The sequence below is a fragment of the Mya arenaria genome, chromosome 14 (genome assembly GCF_026914265.1).
Source record: "Mya arenaria isolate MELC-2E11 chromosome 14, ASM2691426v1".
NCBI lineage: Eukaryota > Metazoa > Mollusca > Bivalvia > Myida > Myidae > Mya > Mya arenaria.
This window is the reverse complement of record NC_069135.1, coordinates 47824376-47842973: the sequence shown is the minus strand read 5'-3', so window position 1 is coordinate 47842973 and position 18598 is coordinate 47824376. Positions and strand designations below refer to the sequence as shown.

Here is an 18598-nt window from a genome sequence, read left to right as displayed (position 1 = left end):
CGTAAATCACTCTGTGTATAATCGAACCCCGTTAACTCGAACTTGCTTGGCTCGAACCGGATGTAGAGGACCGATTTCTATATACTGAAAATAAGCATTTCCATTGCTCGATTTTTCCGCTTGGCTCGAGGTATTTTCGCCGCCCCTGGGAGTTCGAGCCAACGGAGTTCGACTGTATTGAGACACTGTACATGCATTCAACCTAACGAATGATCATATTAACAAACCTGTGATACGTTATTACATGTTAATGATGCTGTTTTTACAAATGTATCTGTTGACAAAAAAACAACAACAAAAAAATAGTCATATTTGTTTATTGTTCCTAACGTCCTGTGCGTATTATACATGTGTTTGTACGCATGTTCACGTGTTTGACGTTTAACGCGATGGAGACATACTGTAGTGCATTGGTTTCCGTTATAGTTCTTGTATTTAAGCCTATTGTATTCCTTCATGGTGGCGGTTATCAGGTACTGGAAGACTATTTTGCTTCTATTGTTTTGTTCCTATGCGGAACTTTTTAATTAGCTGGGCTGTAAGGCTGGAATCTGCTTCTAGTTGTGCTGTTTCGCTTCCATGCGTGTTTAATTTGAATCATTATTTAAGCATCGTATTGATTGCCTTTCTAATGTTTCAAGAATTTATAGTCATTTTCCAACTGACTTCAGTGCCAGAACGTATATATTGTTAAAAGCTAGTTAGTTAAAAATCGACATGTACTTCGTCAACAGTGTTGTTATGTATTTTTGGTATTTCGGGATAATCAAATACATCAAAGCTAATACACTGTATGCGGTAAAGAACAACAAAATGAATTACCGCTTGAGCAGGCCATTCAATTCACTTCAATGCAGTTTCCATCAAGTACTGCTGATTGTGATACGTGGGAAAAGAAAAAAAAAGAAAGGAACGCAAACAAAACGACAACACATATATACACAGTTATAATTATACAAGACGTGTCGAACTCTATTGCAATATCAGGATCAGGGTTTGTTCTTTACAGCATGTGTTGCGAGCTAATAGTATTCATTTACAGTTGAACACCGTTGGCTCGAATTCCTCACTGGCTCGAACTGAGTGTAAATGATCGATTTCTTTATTCTGAAAGTAAGCACTCCCGCTTGGCTCGAATTTTTCGAGGCTCGAGGTATTTTCGCCGGTCCCTAAGAGTTCGAGCCAACGGGGTTCGACTGTATATAGTCAGCCACTGGGTGGTAGTGTTGCGCCTAACATGACTGTACCAAACTGAGGCTGTTTATGTAGTGTTGTATGCAAAAGAGAACTGTTGCTTTCAGTGGAAAAGCTCTCAGAACAGTTGCTCTCGTGGGAACAGTTGCTCTGAGGGGAACAGTTGCTCTCACGGGAACAGTTCGTACCATGGGAACAGTTGCTCTCAAGGGAACAGTTGCTCTCATGGGAACAGTTGCTTTGAGGGGAACAGTTGCTCTCATGGGAACAGTTGCTCTCATGGGAACAGTTGCTTTGAGGGGAACAGTTGCTCTCATGGGAACAGTTGCTCTCATAGGAACAGTTGCTCTCATGGGAACAGTTGCTTTGAGGGGAACAGTTGCTCTCATGGGAACAGTTGCTTTGAGGGGAACAGTTGCTCTCATGGGAACAGTTGCTTTGAGGGGAACAGTTGCTCTCATGGGAACAGTTGCTTTGAGGGGAACAGTTGCTCTCATGGGAACAGTTGCTTTGAGGGGAACAGTTGCTCTCATGGGAACAGTTGCTTTGAGGGGAACAGTTGCTCTCAAGTGAACAGTTTCTCTCAGGTAATCATTTGCACCCAGATGAAAAGTTATTCCCAGGTGCATATTTACAAGCAGTATGTACATGTACGATAGTAAATCGCCATAAACATTAAGCGTATAAAAAGAACTTACAATAGTTATAGAATAACCTTTATTGCACTATACAAGATATAACAACCAACACATAGTCAGGCGTAGTCCAATACATAGTCAGGCGTAGTCCAATACATAGTCAGGCGTAGTCCAATACATTGGGGAAAGGATATATTCAATCATACATTTAGATACTTTCAAATATTAACAGTGATAAGGATTAATTTTCTATATACATAAATTACTGAATCTACTGAAGATAAAACACGTAGAAGAACTATATCAAATATATGTTTGGACGGATTTGATAAGGTTGACTTAATTACTACTGAAACTAATTGTATTTGTATGTGAGGCTATCTTAGAACGTCAAAACTTAGTTCGAGATGCGAAAAGTCTTACTATTGTACGTCAGTATTTTAACTGTAAGATTGACAGAGATTGAGTGTTAGTTAGATGGCTTAACGAAATTCTGCAAGATTCCGCAACGCCAATACCAGGACCAAGCATTGCACATTAGTCATGCTTACCGCTGGCTTACATTGCTATGTAGGAGTCTGATGTAGACGTCAGTGTGTGTGTTACTGCCACAATATCACAGATATGCTTCAATCATTCGTCTCATATATATAGATATCAAACTTCACAGAACTTACAACCTCATATATTATATAGATATCAAACTTCACTGAACTTACAACCTCATATTTATAGATATCAAACTTGACAGAACTTACAACTTAGAAACTAAGTCAATGGCTTTCAAAAACTATTTTACACACCGAGGCTGCAGTACAACAATTGCATTGTACTATAAAAAATATGATTATACTTGTTCATATATAATTATGTTATATCTATAACTGTTTCAAACCAGTTTCTAGTATATGGCTGCATACCTACTTAACACTTTATGCTGAGATTAAGATAGCTTGAATACCTTAAAAACGAGGTATTTAGTTAAAACCCTGATTAAAATGAAATACAATTAACAGAATAGTCATATACATGTAATCACACATCAAGATCAAGAGTGGAGCTTGGAAACAATTGGAACTAAGCTGTTCTGTCTTACTCTTATTTTTCGAAAGATTTAAAGATCCTTCCACACGATTCACAGCACGGCTCGATACAGCACCCTGTACAGGTGGCGCAGACCTTTCGGAGAACACTGCAGTTAATTTCAAACATACGGAGCATGGGCGTGATGAACCAGATGTGGTAGAAGGCGACCTCCGCGAATTGACAGCCCCACTCCGCAGCGATGCAGATGCCACAGAGAAGCGTAGACAACTTGTAACACAGGTTCATCCAGCAGTTGAAGCAGGTGAAGGCCAGCTTCCAGACACAATCGATAGACCGCGCACCTTCAGGCTCTGCAAGAACATCTTCGAACTGCACCTGAAATGAAATGATTACTTCTTGTTATTTATAGCATTCTTATAATTGTGATTTCTTCGATTTCTTCAGGAATTCTATCTCCGGTTGAAGAGAAAAAGATATGTATATCTGACAAGAGCGTCAACGTTTGTCTGTTGTTTTTCGGTCGAAACTGGGAATAACTTTAAAATTATAGATGCCAAAGTTACAGGTCGAGATGAACATGTGCGTATTGTCTCTGGTAACATGTGCGTGTTGTCTCTGGTAACATGTGCGTATTGTCTCTGGTAACATGTGTACCAAGTTTCATTTGTTGTATGAGTTATAACATATATGTAACTGTAACTGTCGACGATGGTTACGACGGCAACGGTGATAACGACGTCAATGACGGCAACGGTGATAACGACGTCATTGACGGCAACGCTGATAACGACGTCAATGACGGCAACGCTGATAACGACGTCAATGACGGCAACGCTGATAACGACGTCAATGACGGTAACGGTGATAACGACGTCAATGACGGCAACGCTGGTAACGACGTCAATGACGGTAACGGTGATAACGACGTCAATGACGGCAACGGCGATAACGACGTCAATGACGGCAACGGCGATAACGACGTCAATGACGGCAACGGTGATAACGACACCAAAGCTATGCGAATACCTGGATTTAAGTCTTGGAAAAACTGTGTAGCCTTCTTGCTGTAAGATCACAGGTTTCACCTTGAAACTCTCATAATTAGATTAAATGGCTTGCTCTTTTTTATAAACTTATTGTTAGTAAATTTAAATCAAGAGCGCTACTGCGAAGGCAATGCCACGTAAAGATTTACGTAACAATTTACCAAGCCGGTGGTAAGTGAAGATTCACTGTCGGGTAGATTTGTGAAAGATGAGCCGTACTTCTGTCATGCAACAACGCAAGTCTCTGAATTATTAATTGATGTATTGGTTTCGTTTCGTAGTAACATGCAAACATATTGTCTTTGATAATTACCCAGGCACAGCAACATTCCTGGGATGCATGCCGTTATATCCATATTTAAATGAATTGGCATTCATTTTTTATAACACCAGTTTGGCAATGCTCCAGTCCAGTTCGATATCTGAAATATGTTCCATGAATCAAACTTAAGTAGCACAGCCTTAATGAAAACTTCGAAAACCCAAGCACAGGACTACAACTCATTTGAGGGTTTCATGATAGCGGTTCGAATCCATCCAGATGCACAAATATTTTTCTTTCTTTTCTTTTCTTTTTTCATTAGATAAAAAAATCAGAATTGTATACAATATTTTCATTTAAAACTATAATAAAAGCATATTAATTTACTTTTTACACATATACAGTCGAACCCTGATGGCTATAACTTCAAGGGACCGGTGTAAATACCTCGAGCCTTGGAATAATCGAGCTAAACGGGAATGATTATATACGTTCAGTGTAAAGAAATTGGACCTTAACATTCAGTTCGAGCCAACCAGGAATTCGAGCCAAGTGAATTCGAGCTAACGGGGTTTGACTGTACATTAGCTTCATTGAAGATATTCTTATTTGCAGTCCCGGCTGAAACAGGTGGTTGTGAATGGCAAGCCCTTAGTTTTTGAAACGAGACAGTAAAACGTTCTGTTTTTTGGCATAATGTTCAAAAAAGGTTAAAGTTAATTAATAATACGGGCCAGGTCATGAGTACTTCAAGAACTTGTTGATTTTGCTTTTAAACGTCAAGGTTCCAATTTAAATGCGTCAAAACAGTGTATTAAATTTGTAATACTATACTATGCTACTTCAGTACAGTTTGATTATGTTTGTTGATGATGTGATTACTAATGTATTATTTCTGAAAGCAAATATTTTTTTTGTTACTCTTATACCAAATTTTTACTAAAATGTTGAAAAATAAATGGAATAAAGTTTTTTTGTCTTTGGTGATGTCGTTTATTCAAAAATTCTGAAATTGTGAGTAGGGTAATTCAAATTTAAATAAAATCGTTATTTGACGGTAAATTTCTTTTAAATGTTGTTTTTGAAACCAGGAAATGATATACATTAAAGTTTTTTCATAGTTTCAAATGATGCCCATTTGGGGTGCGCTACCTTAAGATACTCTATGAAAAATACGCTCGTCATTTCATTAGGACATTGACGATTTGCTTAAATAATACAATTCACATAGCTGTACATTGGACACCTTATAAATACTGACTTATGTGAAATGAAGCGTACATGTCTAATGCAGATTGCCATTTTGCTTTGCTACCATTACAAAAATAAGATGACCCCTATATAACGGACCCTAATTAAGAAATAGTTTCACATCATTACAATCAATACAACATGATATACATGTAAAAAACATATGCTTGGAAAACATGCGTCATAAACACTGGCTATGAGATTGAACGTAGAAGGGTGGACATTTTCTTCTTGGTGATTTCTACACATTATCAAAGCGTAGTAGCATGTTAGGGGGTGTTTTCTTTGTTATCGTCTACACATTTACTCCAATATCGGAACGGCAGCAAATAAATAGGGCATGACCGCACGCTTTTTATTGGACGTTGTCCTTGACAACATGGTACAACATTTTTACCTCACCCGCAACCGTCGTGATTAAAATGATACAGACATACACACGCTGTATTATAAACAGACATAAACACGCTGTATTATACACAGACAAACAATAGCTGTATTAAACATAGACATACACACGCTGTATTATACACAGACAAACACTAACTGTATTAAACACAGACATACACACGTTGTATTATACACAGACATAAACACGCTGTATTATACACAGACAAACACTAGCTGTATTAAACACAGACATACACACGCTGTATTATACACAGACAAACACTAGCTGTATTAAACACAGACATACACACGTTGTATTATACACAGACATAAACACGCTGTATTATACGCTGACATACACAAGCTGTTTTATACACAGACATACACACGTTGTATTATATGCTGACATACACAAGCTGCGTTATACACAGACGTACACACGCGGTATTATACACAGACATACACACGCTGTATTATACACAGACATGCACTCGCTGTATTATACTCAGACATACACACGCTGCATTATACACAGACATACCCACGCTGTATTATACACAGACACACACACGTTGTATTATACACAGACATACACACGCTGTATTATACACAAAAATACACACGCTGTATTATACACAGACGTAGACACGCTGTATTTTACACAAACATGCACATGTTGTATTATACACAGACGTAGACACGCTGTATTATACACAGACATACACACGCTGTATTATACACAGACGTAGAAACGCTGTATTATACACAGACATACACACGCTGTATTATACACAGACATACACACGCTGCATAATAATAGACATACATACACACGCTGTATTATACACAGACATACACACGCTGCATTATACACAGACATACACACGCTGTATTATACACAGACACACACACGCTGCATTATACACAGACATACACACGCTGCATTATACACAGACATACACACGCTGTATTACTAGTATACACAGACATACACACGCTGTATTATACACAAACATACACACGCTGGATTATACACAGACATACACACGCTGCATTATACACAGACATGCACTCGCTGTATTATACACAGACATACACACGCTGCATTATACACAGACATACACACGCTGTATTATACACAGACATACACACGCTGTATTATACACAGACATACACACGCTGCATTATACACAGACATACACACGCTGTATTATACACAGACATACCCACGCTATTTTATACAAAGACATACACACGTTGTATTATACACAGAAATACACACGCTGTATTATACACAGATGTACACACGTTGTATTCTGCACAGACATACACATGCTGTATTATACACAGACACACACACGCTGTATTATACACAGACATACACACGCTGTATTATACACAGACATACACACGCTGTATTATACACAGACACACACACGCTGCATTATACACAGACATACACACGCTGTATTATACACAGACATACACACGCTGTATTATACACAGACATACACACGCTGTATTATACACAGACATACACACGCTGTATTATACACAGACACACACACGCTGTATTATACACAGACATACACACGTTGTATTATACACAGACATACACACGCTGTATTATACACAGACACACACACGCTGCATTATACACAGACATACACACGCTGTATTATACACAGACATACACACGCTGCATTATACACAGACATACACACGCTGTATTATACACTGACACACACATGTTGTATTATACACTGACATACACACGTTGCATTATACACTGACATACACACGTTGTATTATACACTGACACACACACGTTGTATTATACAAAGACATACACACGCTGTATTATACACAGACACACACACGTTGTATTATACACAGACATACACACGTTGTATTATACAAAGACATGCACACGCTGTATTATACACAGACACACACACGTTGTATTATACACAGACATACACACGTTGTATTATACAAAGACATACACACGCTGTATTATACAAAGACACACACACACGTTGTATTATACACAGACATACACACGTTGTATTATACACAGACATACACACGTTGTATTATACAAAGACATACACACGTTGTATTATACAAAGACACACACACGTTGTATTATACAAAGACATACACACGTTGTATTATACACAGACATACACACACGTTGTATTATACACAGACACACACACACGTTGTATTATACACACTGCAGAATCTTATTAATTCGGCTTGTGCGCGCCGTAACTATAACATATGTCGACACATTTAAATACCAAAGAAATGGCAATTTCAAAGCCATATCTAGGCATAGAACAGAACTTCACGAAGCGACTTAGCTATGTATGTGCTAAAGCAGAGATCTTTATTTAAGTCTGGCATTTTGTTTCAGTTTCAAAAGCACAAGGAAAATTCTAAGAAAACATACACACTAGTCCTATGAAAGCAACCAACCAACAATACAACACGCACAATACCTTAATATGGTCATTCAGACTGTTAGGATCACGATTATTGAGGTCAGCCATACTTTCAGACTGTTTTTCAAAATTTGCTTTTACTGATTTCCAACTATAAATATATAATTCCTTTTCAACGGTCCAGGTTGAACCAATCTGGCGTTATGAGCTCAACTACCCGAGATTCAAAGAGCTTGTGTTTTGTACTGAGTCATTCTAGTGACAAATGAATAATGAATCGAGTTATCTTGCCAAGCTACGGATACGTTCTATTGTTTATTTAATTGCTTCTTTACGACAAAATACAATTTCAATGTCCCGGGTATCAGAGAACTTCGGTCCAGACCGTCGTTAAAGTTCGGCAATGTTAACAGAGCCTAGCGGACTTTACGGAAACTACCGAGAATGGTCGGAATACAGTTTTTTTTGCGATTCTTGCATGGAAATCGTTCGTTACGGGTAATAAAAACGTTGGCAGTGGCAGAAACTCAATTGGTTCAATAAAGAAGTAATTAACACCATGACAACGTAAAACCAATGGAATGGAAGCGCGTTATCTCGGTGCCCGCATTTAGTTTTCATCACATAAATGTTTCTCATAAAACAATCTACACAACTCATAGAAATGGACAGAGTTATTAAGATTATGCAGAGTATGTATGTGTATAAATCAGTTGGTGAATGTCTCTGAAACGTGAAAGAAATAAACTTCATGTTTTATTTTAGTGTTTATTTGTTTTGTTAATATATGTATTTATGTAAGCATGTAATCTGGGAGGATGTTTTGTTATTTGGTCCCAGATGTAAAACCAAACACGGAAGATAGCAAAACCGTCGCTCGGCACATTATGGCGATTATCTTGAACGAAATGTGCTTATGCGTGTATTGCCTGAGTCTTAGTAAGTTCCTGCCTCTCTAGTAAGTCTGAATCTTAGCCCTACATCAGGTCCCGTTCAATAAAGATCTTAGTCCATTTCTTGTGGTAAGTTGGTATTACCTAGGTGACATCGTTTCATTATTTCGCTGCATATTTGTGCATATTCAACTTTAGCCAACATTGAAAATGAAAAACGAGGAAATAAAAACAAAACAATGTATGACCCGTATACTCTTAAGATAATTGAAAATGTATTTCAGAGAGGACTGTTTCACATTCATGACCAAGAAATTAACATTGAATTTGAGAATTTCGACAGACTTTTTACAGCGATGGAGCTAGGACCTTATTCACTTTAGTATACCAGTAGTCTTTGTTGCAAAGTTGCCATTAAACCAGAGAAAAGTAATTGGATGTCATATATGTTCCTAGTGTCACTAACATGATGGCGTTTCCGGAGTACTTGTGTCACGGTGTAGCGTGTTGATGACGGTTCTTCTTTAAGATAATCAGTCTTAAATCTAAATATCAATTACTTACATGAAAGAAATAAGGGCACTTTAGTATTTTATACACTCGTTGAGTTAAAACTTTATCATTATCTATTATATTAACACGAATCATCATTATATCGTCTGAAAAAAACAGAAAGGAGGAGAATATCTTACAGAATATATTTTTTTACTTCGAAAGCACTTTACATATCAAAATTTTCGAAAAAACACAAACTTCAACAAAAAATTAACAAGAACTTCAAACTATCGTTACATCTATAGCTGTGTCTAAACTTTGACTTTTTTCTTTTAGTTCTTTTTTTTCTAATTTATTAAGCGCAAAATATACCAATGCACTGATATGCCGTGATAATATGTTCATTAATAGTATGTTGATTAATTAATTATATACAACAAGCAAAATACCTTCAGGTGATCATTCAAATTGTTAGGATCACGGTTAACCAGGTCGACTTGTTCACCCATGTTTTATAAACGATGGTCAAACTAGATTTCTCAGAATATCAAAAAAATATATGTTGTCCACCTTATTCCTACTCTCCTTCCTGACGTTATGAGCTCAACTACCCGAGAATTAAAACAACTTGTGTTTTGTACTGAGTTGTCCTAGTGACAAATGAATAATGAATCAAGTTATTGTGATAAGCTATGGATACGTTACATTGTTTATTGAATTGCTTCTTTACGGGGAAAACAACTTTGATTTCAATGATCGAATCCGTCATCGTTAAAGATCGGCACTGGTTAAAGAGCCTAGCGGACTTTACGGAAACTCCCGAGAAGGGTCGGAAGATTACGAGTATTTACGATTCGTTACCAGTTACGGGTAATTAAGGCACGATCTGATTTCATGCAGGTTGAAACGCCATTACCAAGTTTAACCGATATAATAGGGAAAAGTGTTGTTTTACTTTCTAGCGTCAATAATTCTTATTAAAACGTTGCATACTCTTCCGATGCAAATCCAAACGAGAAAATCAATAACAAACAGTAATATATTATTATTATTTTATTCTGTAAAACTTAACAATAATTTTCTGTTTGGTTTTGTTTTTTTGTGGTCAAAAACAACAACATCTATTATAAATCACAGTATGCTTGAATTAAAATAAATCATTATAAATATAAAGCTATTGGCTATGTTATAAAATATACACTAGTAATACCACGCTGATTGTAATGCACAATGCTCATCACAAAGCTCGGTCGATTGACGTCATACAGCGTTACAGTAAAAACATGAATAAGCCGAAAGCATCCTAAAATTTCAACTAAAATGTTGCAGTTTCACTCCCTGAGTGCCTTAATAAGACATAGATCACTTTTTCAAACTGTAGCATAAATAGTGTATTTGTTTATTTGTTCAACTAAAATTTATTATCACTTGTAAATTATATGTAACCTTTCATAACACTTGAGTCTCCTAGTCTCTTGTGTGTTTATTTCTTGAAGTGCTTGAAGCACGCTCCAAAGGCTTCACAGCATGGTTCACAGCAGCACTGGGTACAGGTCTTCATTAGCTTGATGCAGACAGCACAGTTGAGCTCGCAGTACTTGAGAGATGGGGTGATGAACCAGACGTGATAGAAGGCGATCTCGGCGAAGGCACATCCCCACTCGGCGGCGATACAGATACCACAGAGGAGGGTTGAGATCTTGTAGCAGAGTCCCAGCCAGCAGTTAAAGCAGGTGTAGGAGAGCTTCCAGACGCAGTCAATGGCGTGGGCACCCTCGGGCTCTCCTAGAACATCCTCGAAACAGACCTGGAGAGGAGACATAAGGTGTTGGTTAGTACATTAAATTGCTTCATTTGGCATGCTCGATTTGCATTGAAGGTATGTCCAAGAAAATCATATTAAACGTGTATTCGGGCATTCTTAAATTGTAATCGACTGCAACGCATCTATTTCTTCGGTATCATATAATGATAAAATAGAATCTTTGTTTATCTTTAAAACCGTTGACATCGCCCCATTCTGGTAAATATGGTATTACACTATTTTAGTTATAAAAGCCGACAAACTGATAGTCTCATATACTGAGTTCAAATGTTTGGCGGAGGGTGTCCCTGATTTATATTAAAGCTGCACTCTCACAGATTGAACGTTTTGACAATTTTATTTTTATTTTTTTCGTCTTGGAACGAGCTAATGTTCTTTGCGAAAATCCATGGAAACCCGTTATATAAGACTGCTGACAAAAATTAGATCGCAGATTTTTATATTTAAGTTATTTTTTTTATGTTTTATGCTAGTATGTTATGTTAGTAACGGTTTAAGCTATAAAACATTAAATTTCGAACGGAGATATGAAATTCTGCGGTCTGTTCTTTTGTCAGCAATCTTTGATCATTAGTTTTCAGATATTTAAGCAAACATTTGCTTTTTCCAACACACAAAATAAAAAAAGTTGTAAAAATGGAATCTGTGAGAGTGCAGCTTTAAACTAGTAGAATAACACATAAGTCAGAACTATGTTATATGTAGTATATATCAAAGGTTGAATGCGAATGAAATAAATAAAATAAATACCTTAATGTGGTCATTGAGGTTGTTGGGATCTCTGTTGCTAAGGTCCAGACTGTCGGCCATGTTTGATGGTATTCCGTCCGCGCGTTCAGAGTGAACAAAGAATTGGAAGTGGTGTCCACCGAAAATGTTTTCAACATTTATACCCTGGTTGACAGTGGTCAAGAAAATACATGTCCGAGTGCCATAATTGTAGAAAAATAAACGTGTGATATATATGTCCTCTGATAATCCTATTCCTATATAACCTTACGCTATGACTTAAGAATAAAGCGATCACAATGCAATCAAACTTGGTATAAATAACAATGGATATTCAATATGAAAATGCAATTATAAAATAAGCTGAATGGTGTTTAAGAAGATTTGTTGTTGTTCTCCGTTAGCCTGAAACAAGACAGGACAGGCATGAATACCTAATACATTTCGTTCATTTAAATTAGAGGGTCGAACATAAAAACAAACAACATAAACCCTAATCAATGACAGTTAGTTTAAAAAAAAAATACATGCAACATCAAAATAATGTACAGTAAAGTACGGTCTAACAAAAAATAAGTAAGAATAACAATCATTTTTATAATGTAAAGCATCATTTTTCTATCCTTTCTTTTGGACTGTTTATGAATATACTAGTTATTCTGATTTAAGAACGTTATTTACATTCATGGTCACAAACATATATGCCACAATTGCAGCGCTTCAGTAACATAAAAGTCACGATCTGATACAAAAAAAGCATACATTTCATTCTAGCGACAAATGGCTAGGCGAATAGAAAACTGCACTTGAAACCATGAGATTGAAGACCTCTTTTCTTACACATTTTTTTTTTAAATACTACGGTATTGTCGTTAGGACCTTCTATGCAATAGTAGTGCGTGGGTGATATTTTATTACAAGAAATGGCAGATTGGCGTAATTAAAAATGTTAAATACATTTAGTTGGCATTAAATAAGTTTTAACATATTCAAGATGTACGTAAACACGTTTGAATGATGACAATACTATAACTACTGATTACAGTATCAGTGATTCATTGAGTCCAATTCCTTGGGACCTATTATTCTTCAAAATGTGCATCAGCTGGATGCCCCGTTTCCACAAAATTCTGCCTATGGCTCTTACATTGTTGCCCAGGACCCATGGTTGTGAAATATGGGAGACCCCAGGGATGTACTCATTGACAAGTAGATTTAAAATGGAATATATGCATTTATATAATGGTATATCAATGTTTTATCAAAACTCATTTTAGGGGATATCTACGTCATTGTGAATGAGTGGAAATGTGTGGAGATTCTAGTATATATGCGGACATCTATGTCAATATACGTTACTATTACGTTAGGTCGGTTGTCCGGTTAGCGCAGTGGTTGGCGCACTAGCTTCTCACTAAGGCGACCGGGTTCGATTCCCGGCCTGGACGCATGTGAGCTTGGCTAGTGGTCACCAAGCCGGGCAAGTAGGTTTTCGGTTTTCTCCGGATACTCCGGTCCCCCCCCCACAATAGAAGAAGACCACACTCTCGTGCAACATCGTGCCAGCTAGAGTGACTTAGTGACTTGTAAAATATATAAACTGATATACGTTACTTAAGTAACAGTTAAAATACTGTATAGGAACTCGGAGCTTGAATGACTTTCAATGATACTATCAATCATTAGAATAATAATTTAATACAACTGAAGGTATAATAAAAGTGCATTTCTTTTCTTTGGAAAACGCGGAGGTCAAAATGATAAAAGAAAGTCGAATCTAAAAATCATGAATAAGGTATTCTATTTTGTCTAATTGCAAGTGTAAGATCCTAAATAAGTATAATATTTATTGTCAAAATTATGTAAACTCATAATATCCTCTAATTTGACAATGATTTGTCCGATCTTGTTTTATCAATTCTTGAATGGATATTTCGTTAACAATGAGAACGGATTGTAAAGTATGCGATAACAATACGAAAAGGAGTAACAAACTTTAAGCCGATATAAAAATAATTCTTCCTGTTTAAGACCGATAATATAATTTCAAAATGTTGGGGTCTCGTGCCATTGATATAATAATAATAATAATAATAATAATAATAATAATAATAATAATGATAATAATAATAATAATAATAATAATAATAATAATAATAATAATGATAATAATAATAATAATAATAATAATAACAATAACAATAATAATAATAATAATAATAATAATAATGATAATGATAATGATGATAATAATAATAATAATAATAATAATAATAATAATAATAATAATAATAATGACGGACCTATAATTTATATCTTATAATAATATCATTTTTACAAATGTCTGAACATCTCTATACTTTCGACCTGTATATTGCCAAACAGAAAGATGCCACGATTCAAGTCAATGTCCATCTTTGTCTTAATAACAATGGTGCATGTGCCATGTGCCAACAATTGGTTTATTATTTATTCATAATTACACCCAATGCCCAGAGGAGTAACAACAACCAATTGTCCAACATTAGCTGATCGTTGGCCTTAAACCTATCGGCTAATTCACCAAATGGTCAGGCATTATGTGTTGCCACTGGACACAGTTCCATAGCGATTGCGAAAACAACAATAGGTATAACTTGTGGTCAGCCAGGAGAACTGGTCATTCCCTTTCTAGTCGCAGTAGTTGCAGGTCGTACGAAACACACAACCAACCATCAAAATGGCTGACGCTTTGGATTTGGTGAACAGAGATCCCAACAATCTCAATGACCACATTAAGGTACGTTAATTATCTTCAAACTTTTTCAAGCTTATTCAGGTGTCATTTGATTATTAAAGTCTTAAATTTGCAGGTTTTTTTTATATTAATTTGAAGAAAAACTTAAAACATGAAACAAAACATCTATACGTTCACAATTTAGACAAGTTTGGGACTTTCGTCCATTCGAGTATTTATCTTTAATAGAATGACAATACACAAGATTGAAAAAAAAGTATTTATGTTTAAGTAGAGAGTTGACAAATAATATTTAATTTAAAAAAACATTAGTAATTAATTGTATTTTGTTTTCCTCGATCATATTTTGTAATTTCACAAAATGTCTTCCACAGGTCTGTTTCGAGGATGTTCTAGGAGAGCCCGAGGGTGCCCACGCCATTGACTGCGTCTGGAAGCTCGCCTACACCTGCTTTAACTGCTGGCTGGGACTCTGCTACAAGATCTCAACCCTCCTCTGTGGTATCTGTATCGCCGCCGAGTGGGGCTGTGCCTTCGCCGAGATCGCCTTCTATCACGTCTGGTTCATCACCCCATCTCTCAAGTACTGCGAGCTCAACTGTGCTGTCTGCATCAAGCTAATGAAGACCTGTACCCAGTGCTGCTGTGAACCATGCTGTGAAGCCTTTGGAGCGTGCTTCAAGAACTTCAAGAAATAAACGCACCAGGGACGCTTTCATCTTGATCAGTCTTTCACACCCGACTTGTGACCGGTACGCGTACTCGTACCCGCTTATTGCACTGACACTTATTCTTACTAATGACAAGATCATGTGTTTTCTATGACGGTAAAAGATCGACCAAGACTTATGGGTGTGTGGACATTTAAAAAAAAAGATGTGTGGACTTTTAAAAATAAAGCCGCATGGAAAACAAGCTTAAATCTGGAAAGGACTATCATGAATTTTAAATTAACAACATTTAACGAAAGTTGTCGCAAGGTGGTGGACAGTGAACATTTCGCGTTTCGTTTCATGGCCATCTTTTGTAAAACTTAATTGTACAGGATGATTTATTATTAATCTGTGATACATTTTAAATATTTCTGTCGCATTGTTGTGCATTGTTGTCTTTTTATATATAAATTTTACCATAAAAAATGTGTTCTTGTATCTCGAACAAATATATTTTAGAAGCAATGAATAAAATGGCAACAATGAAAGTTAAAAACGCCAGTAACTGCCAATTTCGCTTCAAGCGGACTATGTTCATATCGTTGAAGCCATAGTTTAAGGAATGTTTGGCATCATGATCCCCTGCTGTGCATCCCCTGTTAAATGCACTGGTGTCACAGTAAGGGCCAATTCCCAGTGTATTTGTGTATTGGCTCAGGGCCATAAAGGGTTGGCTATTTCTATAATAAAACTTGAACTGCACCGCAGAATACTCAGATCAGAGATCTGATAGACAGCACAAGACAATAAAGATTAAGATCAATACATAGAAGTTGTGTACTATACACAGTTTTAAGGGGGTGGGGGCACATATAGAAGGCTTAAACTATGCCTTTAAGGTTTACTTCACAAAACGCATGCCTAACGTAACCCTTCTAGCTCTCAAATCCTCGAAAAAAAGGCAAGACAATTAATGTACATGTCTAGATAGTGTTGACGGTCGTGTCTCCGCCAATGGGGTCACCGGACGGATTCTTACTTAACAATTTAGTCAGACATAAATAAGCAATAACTTTCTCAGACTTGTGCGTGAATATCTCATTACTAGCCAGCGCGCTTGCGCGAGCCGCTGAATAACCAAATAATAAAGAAGCCGCAATTTCTTAAAGTATGAAATTGGGATCCGTACTGCGATCTAACTGGCTGGGATATGTACGTAAACACTCAGAGAAATACTATTTATTATTGCTTATTAAAGGGTGAAAACTGACTATAATGTCGGAAGTTCAGACACACTTCTTAATGAATGTGCCAATTATCGCCCTAGTTTACCACCTGAAGAACCCGAATCATTCAGTTTAGAAATCGTCGACTTTCGATACAAGTGCAATTAGTCCATGTGTTAATTAACATGTTAACATTTTACGGGGTATCTGAATGTGCCCCTGAGAATAATGAGAACTGTGAGGAGCTCATCAAGGACCTAATAAAGTTGAAATTACAGCTTGAAACAGAGGGTATGATTTTCGACCGTGCGCATCGACTCGGGGCCAAGGCGGCTGGTAAGACTCGTCCCATTGTGGTTAAATTCCACAACTACAAATCAGAGACCGTTAGGTTAAAATCCATCGAACCGCCCATCAAAGATGCCCCGAAGAGCTCCGGCCATGGCATCGGAGTACAATCCCCACAGGAGTACCGTAACGCTCGGAAGGCATTCTACCCCATCGTGAAGGACGCCGAAGAACATGGAAACACCGCCCGTATCACCGGAAATAAACTCTATATAAACAGAAAATTAACAAAAAAGTTTGTAAACGGCAAACTCTGTGACCATAACATAGGACAGTCAAGAGGAGCCAGAATTAAGACTTATATCATGGAACATTAATGGTCTTTCGAGAATTTTTTTAGACACTGACTTTTTAGACATTGTTAATAAGTATGATGTTATATTTTTATCAGAAACTTGGATTTCTAAACACACTTGTTTAAATCTAAATATTACAGATTATTTTTGTGAGCATTTAATTGGAAATAAGTCGTACAACACAAAGAAAGGTCGTTTCAGCGGTGGCCTATCAATTTATTATCACCAATCATTAAGCAAGTATTTTGAAATTGCAGAAAAAACCCAACATGGTATAATTTGGATAAAGTTAAGTATGTCCAAAATATCACAATCTACGAAAACAATTCTTTAAACCATACTTTTGCCATTGGCCAAGAAAACAAAAATTTATTACCCTTTTGTCCTCAGACAGCGGAAAAACTATGCACTGTGTTAGTAAATATCTATATCATGCATTTTTGTTACGATCGAGAACCTAATTATGTTGAGAATTGATATGATATATAGTATACTTCTCTATTGACTATGTCTTTGCTCTTCACGATGATTTGTTTCATATGATTTATTTCATATATTTTGCATTTTGGCTATAGATGATATGTCATTTAATGCTGAATAAATATTATGTTATGTTATGTTATGTTAACGAAATACAGGACTTCTATTAAACTATTCCATATCTGTATACATTTTCATTACACAAAGGGTCACAACTCTAGCATGACTTAAACTGTTTAGCTACCCCCCCCCCCTCTTCAAATAAACGACATACTGGAATTTAGGGAACCTTGTATAAAAACTGGTTATTATTGACTTGTTTATAAAAAAAATATGTCTGCAAAATACTACTCAATGATCACCTTAATAGCAAGAAGTTTAACATTGTTAAAATCAGTTTTCAAAGAAGATTGGGTCGACCGATATTTCTGTTGCCGACAATATCATGACAAACATTTTTCTTCAAAGACATGTTTCTCTTTCTTTCTGTCATGTAAGCTTACTAGGAGATTATGCAGACGAATTAGGACGATCGCAGTTTCGGATGTTTTTTTTCGAAAATGAAAAAAAACACGAATTCAAGTACCTACGAAAATATATTTTTTCGGAAAACCACGAAATTTCATGCCAACGAATAT

General features: G+C 36.5%; 3 protein-coding genes across 4 annotated transcripts; 1 reads left to right on the top strand and 2 right to left on the bottom strand.

Annotated features, from left to right (window-relative positions):
- Positions 1-1897: 1897 nt before the first annotated feature.
- Positions 1898-10280, bottom strand: LOC128217657 (caveolin-1-like). Of its 2 annotated transcripts, none has more exons than XM_052924947.1 (2): positions 10116-10280; positions 1898-3254 (listed from the first exon to the last, which is right to left on the bottom strand). In XM_052924947.1, the coding sequence occupies exons 1-2, from the start codon at positions 10173-10175 to the stop codon at positions 2931-2933; spliced, it is 384 nt and encodes a 127-aa protein (XP_052780907.1). In that variant the 5' UTR covers positions 10176-10280; the 3' UTR covers positions 1898-2930. The 2 variants fall into 2 exon arrangements, with proteins under 2 accessions (XP_052780907.1, XP_052780908.1); XM_052924948.1 differs by lacking the exon at positions 10116-10280 and adding an exon at positions 8336-8557.
- An 869-nt stretch (positions 10281-11149) lies between these two features.
- On the bottom strand, positions 11150-12301 carry LOC128218257 (caveolin-1-like). The gene is made up of 2 exons (XM_052925872.1): positions 12242-12301; positions 11150-11473 (listed from the first exon to the last, which is right to left on the bottom strand). The coding sequence occupies exons 1-2, from the start codon at positions 12299-12301 to the stop codon at positions 11150-11152; spliced, it is 384 nt and encodes a 127-aa protein (XP_052781832.1).
- Positions 12302-14939: 2638 nt separating this feature from the next.
- LOC128218277 (caveolin-1-like) lies at positions 14940-15655 on the top strand. The gene is made up of 2 exons (XM_052925909.1): positions 14940-14999; positions 15332-15655. The coding sequence occupies exons 1-2, from the start codon at positions 14940-14942 to the stop codon at positions 15653-15655; spliced, it is 384 nt and encodes a 127-aa protein (XP_052781869.1).
- Positions 15656-18598: the final 2943 nt, after the last annotated feature.

What these genes read in the sequence shown, in the direction of transcription:
- LOC128217657 (XM_052924947.1), bottom strand. Translation starts at nt 10,175, where the DNA reads ATGGGTGAACAAGTCGACCTGGTTAACCGTGATCCTAACAATTTGAAT. An exon ending in ATTTGAATGATCACCTGAAG is followed by an intron (nt 3,255 to 10,115) that starts GTATTTTGCTTG and finishes ATTTCATTTCAG; the next exon opens with GTGCAGTTCGAAGATGTTCT.
- LOC128218257 (XM_052925872.1), bottom strand. Translation starts at nt 12,301, where the DNA reads ATGGCCGACAGTCTGGACCTTAGCAACAGAGATCCCAACAACCTCAAT. An exon ending in ACCTCAATGACCACATTAAG is followed by an intron (nt 11,474 to 12,241) that starts GTATTTATTTTA and finishes TCTCCTCTCCAG; the next exon opens with GTCTGTTTCGAGGATGTTCT.
- LOC128218277 (XM_052925909.1), top strand. Translation starts at nt 14,940, where the DNA reads ATGGCTGACGCTTTGGATTTGGTGAACAGAGATCCCAACAATCTCAAT. An exon ending in ATCTCAATGACCACATTAAG is followed by an intron (nt 15,000 to 15,331) that starts GTACGTTAATTA and finishes TGTCTTCCACAG; the next exon opens with GTCTGTTTCGAGGATGTTCT.